The following is a 15137-nucleotide window of genomic DNA, read 5'->3' as shown; positions in this document are numbered from 1 at the left end:
ATGCTCCGTATTCAAAAATTCTATTGTGGCCGTAAAGTCTCTCCCATTCTTAAAAATAAAACATCAGACGTCCGTTGGACACATAAACCGACCTATGCCGAAACATTTAGAAAAACTAATAACATACAGCCCTTGGAGACCTCCTTTTATTACGATTTTTTGGGCCAGTCTGCTCTGCATGGCCATAATAGCGCTAGCGAGGCTTAAAAGTGTGCGTTTGACTTAATGGTAGCCCACCTATAATTTGAACTTTCAAAATAAATATATTCATAATTTCAAACAAAATAATAAAAAGAATAACTAGGAAAAATAATAAAATACTTGTGAGCACTAATAGCGATGAAGCAACAAGTACTGTAAAATGGTCATAGTGTAAGCCCAATACGTTTGTTTTGTAGAGCATGTAAAGTAATAGACGACGAAGTGCTGCGTTTAAACAAATATTTCAGCATAAATATTCATGGCCTCTGAAATTTTGATTATATCCACTGAAAAATAGCAGATAGCCCCCCATCTAGCTTTAATTCTGGGCCTCTATGGGTCTCATTCTGTGTCAAATTACCAAGCATTTCATGAGTATAATTTTTGTAAACGGCGATTAGCTCCTCCAACTACTGCATCGTGAGACTGGTAACACTGTATCTGAAAGAGAAAAAAGTAGATTACAAATCAGTAAAAATGGCAGATGTAGAATTACTGGATCGTACGGACTAATACCATTTAATTTTTAGCAAATACACAGAAAACCCAAGACTGAATACATTTTCATATCCCGTGAGAATGGTGCTTTAGAAGAAGTTCAGAATTACCAAAAATGCAAGTAGCCATAAAACGACCAAATCATCAATATTCTTTTTTGATATCTCTGGCTCTTATGGTTGAGTATGTGCCAAACACTATATCGTCAAAAGATTAAAAATGTTCATGTAATGTCAAAATGTTTCTAGCATTGGGCCTGGACACTTGAAACACAGAAACTGTTTGAAAAATAATTGTTGTTACTCAGCCCCAATATAAAAATTGACCAATTATGTTCTCTTATGATATATATATATATATATATATATATATATATATATATATATATATATATATATATATATATATATATATATATATATATGTGTATATGTGTGTGTGTGTGTGTGTGTGTAGAATCTACTGGTCACTTTTACCAGACACATATGTAATTCTAATAGCCACAATGCCCTCTTAACTTCTCGAATTCCTCGCGCTTTTTGGATATGCTTGTAACTACAAAGCCAATGTATCCAAACGAAAGAAAATTGAAGAGCCAGTGAACGCCGGTCGCGGGAAGCGAATCCGAATTCCATATTCACAGGAGGTCACCTTGCCGACCTGGCTACGAGAAGGATAAAGTCTATCACCTCTCGTACATACATATACCTGTCGTTTTCAGATATATTTATTAGAGCTGGAATAGACCCATCCTCACCATCGCAGCCAAGTGGGCAATCGTTTTTATTGCTTTTTTAGGCTGAAATATATATGTAGAATCTACTGGTCTTTTCAGACACATATGTAATTCTAATAGCCACAATGCCCTCTTAACCTTCTCAGATTCTTCGCGCTTTTTGGATATACTTGTAACTTCTACGTGAATGTATCAACATGAAAAAATTGAAAGGCCAGTAACGCCGGTCGCGGAAAGCGAACCAGATTCCATATTCACAGGAGGTCACCTTGCCGACCTGGCTGAGGATAAAAGTCTATCACCTCTCGTACATACATATACCTGTCGTTTCAGATATATTTATTGGGGCTCAATAGACCCATCCTCACCATCTCGCAGCCAGTGGGCAATCGTTTTATTGCTTTTTAGGCTGAAATACTATATGTAGAATCTACTGGTCACTTTTACCAGACACATATGTAATTCTAATAGCCACAATGCCTCTACTTCTCAGATTCTTCCTTTTGGATTAGGTAACCCAATAGAAGTTCAGTAAAATAAATAAAACATTACCGATATTAAAAAGAAAAGTTTACAAAACTAACTGTATTATTAGAAATTATTTGTAAAAACCTCTATATAACAAATATCTGCAAAATTTAAGAGAAGTAATTCAAAGGAAGAATTATTTCATGGAGGGAAATATGTATCAAATCTCTCTGAAATATACTCCCATACAAAAAAAAAGCATAGAAGAATTCGAGTTAGTTAAGAGGGCATTGGCTATTGAATTACATGTGTGTCTGGTACAAGTGACCAGTAGATTCTACACATATATTTCAGCCTAAAAAACAATAAAAACGATTGCCCAGCTACGATGGTGAGGATGGGTCTATTTCAGCTCTAAAATATATCTGAAAACGACAGGTATATGTATGCGAGGTGATAGACTTTTTATCCTTCTCATGCCTTCCAGGTCGGCAGGCCCTCCCTGTGAATATGGAACTCGGGTTTACTTCCGCGACCGGCGTTCACTGGCTCTTCAATTTCTTTCGTTTGGATACATTTCGGCTTTGTAGTTACAAGCATATCCAAAAAAGCGCAGCGTCGAAGAGTTGAAGGGCATTAATGGCGCTGTTAATAAAGACGCCATGAATCGCCATGGTTATGTGCCATGCACTCGGTGTGCTGCGTGGGTTGCGTGATGGCAACACTGCCTTTTACGCATCACCAAGCATAAAAGGCGGCAGCCAAACACGGGAGTTAGTAATGTGGTTGGAACAGGTAGATCTTGCTCTGTCTGCAACTGGAATGAGAATGATCGGTGATTGATTCACCTGTAATTTATATGGTGGGATCATACTTACGCACAACACAATTTCGATGTTGTAGCATGTATGCTATGTGATGTAACTTCAGCAGCAATTAAATCGCCATAATTTGACATGTTTACTTCTTTCATGCATCCTGCAGCAACTGCATGTGATTATGGATATACATGGGTTCATCTTGAACTGCACATGTTGTCGCTATGGTTAATGGTGTATTTACGCTATGGTGTTGTAATCAGCTGACAATTTTTTTTTTTCTGGCGGCCCCTAGGCATGGCTGAATGATGGCGATGATGTAAAACCAGCCATTGCAACATCGTGTCCTTGAGTTGCAAATGTGTGAACCCAGCATTTATGCTCCACTCAATCAGTGTTATTACACTTTGGCTACAGTGATTTTAGGTTAAAGGACAAAATGAAGCATTTTTATAAAGGCCTACAGCACTAAAGAGAAGAACTTTAACTGAAGGCTTTGTTTGCTACTAGAACTGCACTTGCAACCACAAATTACAAAATCTGTTTCAAATCAGCAATAAATTAGTACTAAATTATAATTTTGGTCATCTTGCTTAATATCAACAATGCGATAAGTACATTATTTATACTTGATTCATAGAGATAATCCTTAACCTTTATAATATGATACATACATTTGTTTGCCAGAAATTTAATTACTACAACTTTATATTTGGTTTGTGAGATGCTCTCAAAACCTTACTGATTCGGTATTTAGCACATGGACCTGGTCTTGTTATCAGCAAAGACCAATTTCAGTGGCTTGAAGAAACATGGAGATTCTGTAACATTAAAGCGGCGAACAATACAAAAATACCCCTTTATAAGTGTTTAATCAATTTTCGATACAATTATCTAACAATAAAACGATTATGTATAACAGTCACAGAAATGAAATATTGTTTTAATGAGCAAAGTTTCTACAAACAGTTGATTACTTTAAAACTGATATGAAAATTTCAATGACTATACTTCCTCAGACAGAATTATTTTTACATTAAATGTATGTTTGCGTTAATCTTTTACGTTTTACTTCCCCTTGCTGAACCAACACCTCTTTTCTCTTTGGCCTCCCTTCTTTTTGTTTTGCTCTCAAACTGATTTTGTATATGTATATGTATATGTATATGTATATGTATATGTATATATATATATATATATATATATATATATATATATATATATATATATATATATAATATATATATATATATATATATATATATATATATAATATATATATATATATATATATATATTTATATATATATACATATGTATACATATATATACAATTATATAGTATAATATAAGATGTTATAATATATTAAACCATTCTAATAAATATCATTCTATCTCTGTCTAAATTTTGATGTTTTGCTTGCAGATTCGTCATTTGTTGTGTGATAATTTTAAAATGTCTTTTCTTACATAAGTTGTGCATCATGTAATCTTAAAATGTTTTGATATGTTTTCCCATTTGTTTAATATAATGGTGATATATTAGTGTTATGGACTTGAATTCTTGGCTTATTGCGCAGAGAGAGGAGGTAAGATTCTTATCGAAAAACTTAGTATATCCTGTATTTACAGTTGTTTGGGGTGAAAAAGTCGTGTTGAAGGTGAGGCCTCTTGTCTTATCTGATGATTGACTGGCTATCTAGCAAATTGCCTATACGCATTTGTTCTGTGTGCCTATCCTGGTTATCATCTGTGGCTATACCTGTTATGTTTCATAATCAGAAAGAGAAATGGTAAGTGAGAGAGTAAAGTTGACATGCTGACAGCTGACCAAAAAATTGGGTCCAAAATACCTCCCTTTTATTTGCTCAGTTGGTTTGATGAACAAAAAATGTCAATCATTGATAAAACTCTGGCATATTCTTTCTGGGCCTTAGGAATTCCTTGTATGTATACTGTACATGTATACTGTATGTATAATGTATGTACACTTTATAAATCATATATATTCTGGGAGGGCTTGAAGATAAAAGAGAACAGTACTACTTCCAGACAAATAGAGTCAGGAAAAAGGGTTCCTGGGATATAAGCTTCTGTCTCTCTCTCTGTCTGTCATACCATTCCTTATATATAAGGTTGTTATACTGGTTGCTCTCATATTTGTAAAAGTTTTGTTAAACTCACCCCAAATTGTATTCATTTTGTAAGAGTGATCTAAGTTTTTATATATTGTGTAAGCATTGTGAAAATGTATTGTACTATTTTCTGTTGAAGAAGAGATTAAGGTTCTTACTTGATATGTTTTGTGCTATTATTGTGATGGAAAGAATTATTATTTTGATAAGGGTGGATAGCATCTCTTATAGTGAGTTAATGTGTCTTGCTTACTAATTATATATTATTGTGTGTATCATTCTATGACTTGGCAGTGTTGTCTTTGAGAAAGTCTTGAACGTGAGTTTGTATTTTTAAGAAGTGAAGGTAATGCTTGAAATTTGATATAATCTTTAAACATATTTTTGTCTTAGTGAAATTGCTGTTGGTATATTTCCATTTTTGCATATTTCATTACACCATGTCTAATTTTATAATTAGTGTTTTACAAGTTTTGTACTGGTGATTACTTAGCATTTGTTGAATTGCATACTTATTGTGGGATTTCAAATATATATATATAGAGATTCCCAGACATATATTTTGAGTGAACACTTGTGTAAAGTTTGAATTAATCAGGTATTTGTTTAAAGTTAATTGAAAGTTAATGGTATAGATCTTACTTAACCAAATTGCTTTTCTAAATAAATTAAAGTTTTGTGAATTAAACTTGATTAGAAATACTTAAATCTTACATGTTGTCAGATAACGGTAAATCTTTTTGAGATTGTGACCTCTGCATATAACTTTTGAACTTAGAAATAAATTTGTCTGTTTAAAAGTTTTAAAAGCACAACGTTTCATTTTGACCACTAGTAATTAGAAATTAATGGTGTGTACAAGGTAAGTGATATATCTGTTTGTTCACCTGAGACTTATCTATGTGAAATAGAACTAGGGAAACTGTTATAGTGTTTGTTGAAGTGATACCCATTTTCCACTAGTCTGTTTATAACCTATTAATTGTTACCTCACCATAACTTGATAAAGATACATTGATTTTCTCAAGTGACAAATAAGTTTTAATTGGATCACTGTACCTATGGAGTATTCAGTAAATTTTTGGTCTTATTATTTGTGTAATAACCAGGTGTGATCACTTCGTGACAATATATATATGTATCCTAATTAGGAATGAGAGAGAGAGAGAGAGAGAGAGAGAGATGGAACTAAATCGACTGTCTCAGAAATCAGAATCAAAACAAATTTTAGAATTCCAGTAATACGTGAACAATTATATTATGATGTCATTAAAGCATTTTGGGTGCGATACAAAAGTTCTAGAAGCAGGGAGACGCCATTAAAGCGCTTTGGGTGCGAGGATACAATGGAGAAGCTTCTAGAAGGAAAGTTGCATTACGCCATCCCAGCAAAACGTTTTGAATGCAATATTACAAAACATGACGTACTTGATCAGGACATGTATTCTTTTCTTCCGCGGCGGCCACGTGACTAACAACGATGTAACAACATGAAATCACTCGCCTTGAGCCCGCATGGGGACGAACTGCCTTTGTTTCGCAAACCTGTCATCGCTAACCCAAAACAAAGCGTTCCTCTTATCTCAACCAGATGACAACTGAAATGAAACAAGCCCCCGGTGGACACACACACGTTCACATACTACGCTTACCAAGAAAGATATTCGTTCTAAATTACGCTATTTACAAAATCGTATTAACAATTCTAAATTACGCTTATCAAGTAATCATTAAGTTCTTTTGAGATTCGATGCCAAAACTAAATATGACACTTCACGATCATTATCATTAAACATAACACATGAAAAAGTAAAATATGTCAAAATTATAGAGGATATATCAGACATAAGGCAACATCATGAAATTCTCCTCTCAGAAGATTACTTATCCCGGTTTGAATCAACGATTCACAACGGATAAATAATAATCTGCTATGACATTATCTTTCCGAAAATATGCTTAACTCTTACATTATATGGTTGTAGGCATAAAGATCACCACAGTTCCATATTATTATTTCTTCATCTTATTGATGAATGAGATTGGGTCGTGATCTGACAACATCAAAATTTCTTTCATTCCTAGGTCGGTTCACATACAATCAAAACTTTTTCAATACTCGTGATTAATGCTAATGTTTCTTTTCTGATTGTTGATAAGTTTTCTGGTGCTTTTTCAACTTTGAAGACATGAAAGCATAATGATGGAAGATTTTGTTGTCATCTTCTGAAGTAGAACAGCCCAATTCCACAGTCGGATGCATCAACTTGTATCACGAACTTTTATTGAAGTCTGGAGCTTGAAGCACTGGTCTTGAAGTTAATATGGCTTTAACCTTCTCAAATGATTCTTGACATTCTGGAGTCCAATCAAACTTTCTTTAGGACTGGTTAAGTCAGTTAAGGGAGCTACTACAGGCTGAGAAATTTGGACAGAATCGCGATAAATCCAGCCATGCCCAAAATCTTTGTAGCTGTTTCTCGGTAGCAGGAGGGGTAGCTCAATGGATACCTTTCTACATTAGCATCAATAGAGCGAGAAGGTCTTTCCAACTTCAAATCCTAGATACTGTACAGCTGTTCTTCCAAACACACTCTTTTGTAAGTTGATTGTTAGTCCTGCTTCCCGAAGTTTCTTGAACACTTTCCTTAATATCTTCAGATGTTCTTCCCATGTATTAGAATAAATCACAATGTCATCAAGGTATACACCTACTCCTTCTATTGATCCTAGTAGTTGATCCATCACTCAAGCTGGAATGTTGCAGGTGCATTCATCAGACCAAACGCAAAACAGTGCATTGATAAAGTCCAAAAGGAGCAATGAAAACCGATAGCAACTTCTAAAGATTCTCATCTAAGGAATTTGATAATATCCTTTCTCAAAAGTCTATATCTTGAAACAAATTTGGTTTGCCCAATATTATCAAGTAATTGATTAATAAGAGGCAAAGGGTAACGCCACACTGATGGAATTCAGTTTCCCATAATCAGCAATATCCTAAATGAGCCATCTGGTTTCTTCACTAACACACAAGGAGAACTATAATGACTTGAACTGGGTTCTGCTAATCCATGCTGCAACAAATATTCAACTTCTTCTTCAAAACATCTCGATGAAAAGGTGATATGATAAGCTCATTTTAAAAGGTTTTCCATCTTCTCTGATCTTTATCTCACGTTTTGTCAGATCAGTGTGCCTAGGTACATCTGCAAAAAATTCAGGGAAACTTAGAATCACTTCACTCAATTTACTACTTTGCTCAACACTCAGAAGTTTTAGTTTATCTTCCAAATTTTTCTAATATTGAAGAATTGTTCATCTTGTTTTCAGCTCCCAATTGTAGCCATCACATCGTCCCCAGATTTAGTTGTCTGTGTTATTGACACTGTTTCAGCTTTAGTCTCTCCTGAGAAGTAAGGTTTCAAAAGATTCACATGTATCTTTCCTCTATCGTTTTCTTCTTCCTGGTGTTTCAATCACATAAGTTCGATCACTTAACTTCTCTATTATCCTATAAGGACCTTGAAACTTATTGGTATGGGAAATCTTTTCACTGGTAAGAACACTAGAACTTAAGGTCCAATATTAAAATTTCTTAGCTTAGTCTTAGCATCATATTTTCTTTCATTTTCTCTTGACTTATTTTTCAAATTTTCTAAAGAGAATTTTCTAATTTCTCTTAATCTTTTCTCAAGTTCTTCATATATTCTCCTTGATTTCCTCTTGATTTTCTTCCCAATTTCTGCAAGAATCTTCACGGACTCTCATCGTCTCGACCAAAATCATTTCATTTGGTGAACATCCCATGCTTTCTTGATAAAGCATTCCTAACTTCAAATAACATTAAAGGTAAACCAGCATCCCATTCTCTTCCTGATTCATTACAATACTAGTTAACATACTTTCAATGTTCGATGGAACCTTCCAAGGCTCTTGAGTTCCCTGGATGATAAGCAGTTGATAACTGTTGTTTTACTCCTAACAAGTTCATCAAGCATCCTGGAATAATTTGAAGTAAAGTTCGTTCCTCTACTTTGCAATAATTTCTGGTATTCCAAACTTGGAGAAAAACTCCACCAACTTCTCAGCAATTACCTTGCACTTATACTTTACAGGAATTGCCTCAGGATACCTGTAGTCACTGGACACATTAATGTTAATAGATATCTCTTCTTTGTTTTCGGAAGTGGCTCCTATCAAGATCTATAATTTACCTTGCTAGGGTTCTCCCCAACTTCTATGGGATGAAAAGCTTCTGAATGGTTTCCATTCCAGTTTTCTGGTTATCTGGCATGTGTGACACACTCTGTAAAATCTGCAACATCCTTGTGAAGTCCAGGCCAGAAAAAAATATTTCATAATCTTCTCAACAGTCTTCCTGATTCCCATATGTCCAGCACTCATGCTCTACTGCTACAACTTGTTTCTCAATGGATATGGAATCAAAATTTGATGATATTCCACCCCATTCAGCATTTCCTGGTATATCTACAGGTCGATGCTTCCTCATTAGTAATCCTTCCTTAGATAATAACAGTTGAGGTTTGTTAGAATCTCTTCTTGATCAACAACTCTGAAGAACAGATCAGCCAACGTTGTGGATCCCTCTCTTCTGCAGTTTCATTAGCTTTTTCTCTAGTCACTTGACCAACTTCAAGGGCTGAACTCTCCATATCTACAATTCTGCCTCTGTAGTTTCACTACTATCTTCAGGAACACTTTGACTACTCTCGGAGTCTCTTCAATAACAACAGGATCCTCTTCTTGGGAAATCTTCATTAGTACCAATTAGGGAAACTTTACTTTCTGAACAGTTCTTCTAAGCTTAAAGATCCTTCTCACTTAATTCTTCTGGTGCAGGTAAATCCTCAGTATCTTCAATTTGCAGACATAGTTCTCTTCATGTTCTGGTAGTTACACAACTTGGAAACAGGTGGGTTTTCTTTTCTAAATCTACTGTAGGACAACTCCTTAACTAAGGTTTGTCTGTCATTACAGGACAAGGGAACAAATGGCACCACCAACTTCATTACCCAGTAAACATGTACACCTTCAACAGCTAGTGAGTCCTTTACAGCAAAATCAACATTTCTGTCACCACCACAGGACAAATGCATGTGCATATAGGATACTCTTCCTCCTCCTATACCCTTCAAAATAACTGAATCTCCGGTGAGATTCTTCTCCAGATGTGGGTGAGCACCACGAACTACCACACTATGGTTACTCCCAGTATCACGTAATACCTTGACTGGTACCTGCACACTTCCTCCTTGAGTTGTCAGCGTACCTTCATAGATATATGGCTTAAAAGCCTCCAAGCTGCTCAGTCACTCACTGCTTGAAGTTACATTTCCACTGGTTGCTAAACACTATGCTTGTTTAGTCTCAGCCTTCCCCACACTGCTCTTCGTAGTTTGCTTCACCTGGTTACCTTTAACCACTTGACCAACTGCTTTGGTCTGCTGTTGTGTATGATAACAATCTCGACTGTAGTGTCCTACTCTTCCACACTTGTAGCAGATAACATTAGTCTTCTGTATCTGTCTTGAGAACAGATCGATGATGAGGATTAAATTCAGTTGCTGAGGGATGTTAAATGACTTTGTATTGGCATAGCCACTAGAAGGATTTCAGTTGTAATGTTCCTGAAATTTGAGCTTGAGATCTGAAACCTGTGCGTTGTTGGTTCTGGATTTCTTGATATTATAATTTCTTTTGCTAGAAATTATATTAAAATCTTCGCTCAATGTAGCAGGTTTGTCAAGTTTCTTAACCTCTCTCTCTCTTAAATAGGCTCTTATGTGTTCAGGAATTCCTCTAAGATATTGTTCAAGGACTACTAACTCCTCAAGTTCGTCCATAGATTTAACTTTAGCAGCCTCCAACCAATGTCTAAAACATCTTCTCATTTGTAAGTACAATCCAAGAAAGTTATCTGTCATCCCTTCTCAAAGATCTGAACTTTCATTATAATATTCAGGGTCATTCAAATTTGTAGCACATTGTGTTGTCGTACCTTGTACTCTTTACACTGATCAGCTGATAAGGCTAAATAGGCACTTCTTCCTTTACCAATGAGAACACTCTGTAACAAGACCGACCATTTATCTTCTGGCCATCCCATACCTGAAGCCACTTTTTCAAAGTGATCAAAAAACTCATCTGGGGCTTCTTCTGTAAATTTTGGAATTAATTTCTGCACTCTTACTACATCAAATACAGGGTCTGAATTACCTTGAGTAGGGTTAGACGGTGTTACAGGTAACTTGGAGCGGGCTTCTATCAATTTCATCTCTCTTTCATACTTCTTGTTTCTTTGCTCTTTCTCTTCCTCTCTTGCTCTTTCTCTTTCTTCTTCTGGGCTGCTTTTTCTTCTTCTCTTTCCTTTCTTTCTTTTCTCTCTATGTTCTCTTTCTTCTGCCTGTATCTTCAGCTTAATCAAATTTTCTGCTTTATACGTCTAAGCTCTGCTTCTGCATCACTTTTCTTCTTTTGCTCATGTTTATCTGTAAATTTGCTCAGCTTGCATTCAATTGCACCTCTCCTAACTCTTCATCTACTTTACCAGAGTCCATCAATGCTTGGATTGCAATATATTTGATTTGTGCCTTAATCATACCACTAGACACATTACCCCCACATGCTACAGCTAAAGCAATCCACTGTGCCTTAGTTAGGTTGGATTCAGATAACTCTGGATAGAAGGATATAAAACCTCTGAACATTGAACAGAGCCATATTCTCTAAGTTACTCAACTAAATAATTCACAATATAAAGCAAAAATAACTATGTGGTCACTCCTATCAAAAATATATCCCTACCACCACCAGTATAAACCATAAACTAGAGTGATATTTTTTTGTTCCACGGGTCTTGGGCACCAAACAATATAATGTCACGATGCGTATCAAGTACCTGGTTACTATACAACTAATCTCAAGATTCAAAAATATACCTCACTTCAGCCAGATACCTGAACTCTCATAACATTAATTATTACGACTGAGTACTCTAAAGGTAACAGTGATCCCTTAAGAAAAAACTTATGTGTGAGGTGTCAAAAATTCAACTAGAAATCTTCTAGAGCAAAAGGGCATCACTCCATCAAAAAACTCTAACTGTTTCATGGTCTTAATTCACTTTAGCAAAACTAAAAGAACAAAACATGTTTATCACTTTGCCTTATGCACACACAATCAATCCTATTCACTGATGGTCAATAAATGAAACACTGCTTTCTAAAATGCCGAGCTCAAAATTTATTTTTAACTAAAGTTTATAATTAGAATTACAATTAATTAGAATTCACAATCTGAAAATTTACTATTAGTTGAAAATACGCAAAACTTCACGAACTTTTGAATTAAATTATGAAACAAATCTAATTCACAAAAATTTTATCAAGAATTTAAATTAATCACAAAAATTTAAACTATCAAGAATTACTCAAGATTTAAAAAGAAAACTTCAATAAATGAAACTGGCATGCATGTTAAATTAAGTATGCAATGTTAAATTAAGTGATGCAATGTTAAATTACCAAGAAATATTTACAATGCTATGTAAATAAATGTTACATCACAAACATAAAAAATGTGAAAATATAAAGAAATTGTAAATAGAAAAACACACAAAAATACACATAAGATTTATCAATAATGATTTCACTTGTTCAAAATTTCCTAACTTATCATACCACAACTTCTAACTTATCATACCATGGTATCAATAAGCAAAATTTCACGTTACCTTACACAACTTGTGAAATCTTCTGTAAATCACTTCTGTTGCAGCTATACATACAATACACACTTTTTTACCAGGTGCTGCATTAACTAAATAACTTTGCAAATTCAGATCTCAAAAGTTAATGTTAAAAGTGACCACAAAAATTACAAGTAGCACTTTCCTAATTAGGAATGAGAGAGAGAGAGAGAGAGAGAGAGAGAGAGAGAGAGATGGAACCAAATCGACTGGTCTCAGAAATCAGAATGAAACAAATTTTAGGATTCCAGTAATACGTGAAACAATTACATGATGTCATTAAAGCATTTTGGGTACGAGATACAAAAGTTCTAGAAGCAGGGAGGTGACGTCATTAAAGCGTTTTGGGTGCGAGATACAATGGAGAAGCTTCTAGAAGGAAAGTTACGTCATCCAACAAAACGCTTTGAATGCAATCTACAAAACATGACGTACTGATCAGACATGTATTCTTCTTCCGCGGCATACGTGACTCGAACAACGCATGTAACAACATGAAATCACTCGTCTTGAGCCCGTATGGGACGAATCGGCCTTTGTTTTGCAAACCTGTCATCGCTAACCCAAAACAAAGCGTTCCCTCTTATCTCAACTGATGACAACTGAAATGAAACAAGCCCTGGTGGACACACACACGTGTTCACATACTACGCTTTTACCAAGAAAGATATTCGTTCTAAATTACGCTATTTATTAAAATTGTATTAACAATTCTAAATTACTATCAAGTAATCATTAAGTTCTTTGAGATCTGATGCCAAAACTAAATGTGACACTAATGATCATTATCATTAAACATAACACATGAAAAAGTAAAGAGGCCAAATTATAGAGGATATACGTATTGCAAGGCAACATCATGAATATATATATATATATATATATATATATATATATATATATATATATATATATATATATATATATATATATATATATATATATATATATATATATATATATATATATATATATATATATAAATATATATATATATACAGTATGTATGTATATATATATATATATATATATATATATATAGTATATATATATATATATATATATATATATATATATATATGTATATATATATATATATATATATATATATATATATATATATATATTATATATATATATATATATATATATATATATATATATAATGTATGTGTGTGTATAAAAACAACTTTGCAATTTCATTTCTCACAAGAAATCTTACTTTCCTGAATTCTCTCCAACTTTGCCCTTCTTTTGTGTGATGCTTTACTTCTTTCCTCTCTCGCCTTTCTATTGACTCACTGCTGGCTTGCCTTTAAACCTCCAATAATCTGCTTTCCGTCCAGTGGCTGAACTTCTCTTCGATTCTGTTCCCTTTTCACACCAAACCTAAATCACAAAGCCCTCAGCTCACTCTGGGGCACCATCCGGAGATTTTACACTATATACCCTGCACTAGCTGAAGTTTAAGAGAGACAGGAATATAGAATTTAGACTAGCACCAAGTGCTGAGACCCATAAGGTCACTCAGCTCTGAAACAGAAATTAACAGTAATCAGTTGCACTATGAAACAATTGTTAGAGGGTGGAAGGTAAGACGGAAAAGAGAATACGAATGAAGTTACAGTAAAGGGAATGAAAAGGGTTGCAGCTACGGGCCGAAAGGACTCTGTAAAGAACTGTAAGTAATGCCTACAGTGCGCCGCATGAAGTCCACTGGCTGCACTACCCTCCTAAGGGGTTGAAGCAGGTACAGAACATTTTATGTGGAAAAATCCCAAGCATCGAAAAGTATCCCCATTTCTCCATTTTTATAAAGAGATTCAAAATACTTTCCATAAAACTCCGTACATAGAGAGACTCGAAGTTGCCTCCATTGCTTAGTTATGAGAGGGAGAGAGCCCAGGGAAGCCTTTTCCCCATTAGGAAAGTCCTGGAGGAAATCTCACAACAAAAGGTTTTGGAATCTCTCGGTCTGAATGTGACAGGCCCTTGACAGAGCTCACCTTTTCAGAAACTTTTTTGGGGAAAACAAACGTCAGTTTGAGCGATCAACCCGACGACCGACGCTCTTATCAGGGTTGGGATGTAGTTATGAAAGGATCCAGAACAGTGAACGAGTGAATGGCAAATTATCCGAGTGGTATTTTTTAATAAGTGAGATCTCTTCTTTCTTTACCTCCTCTTTGGAAGCTTGAACTCCAAGTCAATGGCCCCTGTGGGCTTATTCCATATGAATAGGTTTCATTTTCTGAATAATAATAATAATAATAATAATAATAATAATAATAATAATAATAATAATAATAATAATAATAATAATAATAATATCATCTTGAGATCACCAGTATGAATAGTATGCACTTGGAATGACTATGAAATATGTGTAAAATGGGTAAAGTATATGTAAAATGGAGAAAATAAAAAAAAGTCACATGACCAAAATATCAGCAGATCTTTGATAGAAAAAATGGAGATTAATGAACAGTTCGGTGATTTTGTTTTACACA

The 15137-nt window shown here is 34.6% G+C and overlaps 1 protein-coding gene across 1 annotated transcript in view; it reads right to left on the bottom strand.

The window, feature by feature from the left end:
* The window catches only part of LOC136829619 (trypsin 3A1-like), a 50986-nt gene extending 41617 nt beyond the window's left edge, over nt 1-9369 (bottom strand). Inside the window, exons 1-2 of the mRNA XM_067088467.1 lie at nt 9231-9369; nt 616-696 (exon numbers count right to left, since the gene is read on the bottom strand). Coding sequence (XP_066944568.1) covers nt 616-696; nt 9231-9369 — 220 coding nt within the window. The remainder of the gene's footprint in view (nt 1-615; nt 697-9230) is intronic.
* Between the last annotated feature and the right edge of the window lie 5768 nt (nt 9370-15137).

Source organism: Macrobrachium rosenbergii, chromosome 44 (genome assembly GCF_040412425.1).
Source record: "Macrobrachium rosenbergii isolate ZJJX-2024 chromosome 44, ASM4041242v1, whole genome shotgun sequence".
Classification (NCBI taxonomy): Eukaryota; Metazoa; Arthropoda; class Malacostraca; order Decapoda; family Palaemonidae; genus Macrobrachium; species Macrobrachium rosenbergii.
This window is presented reverse-complemented; position numbering and strand designations above follow the sequence as displayed.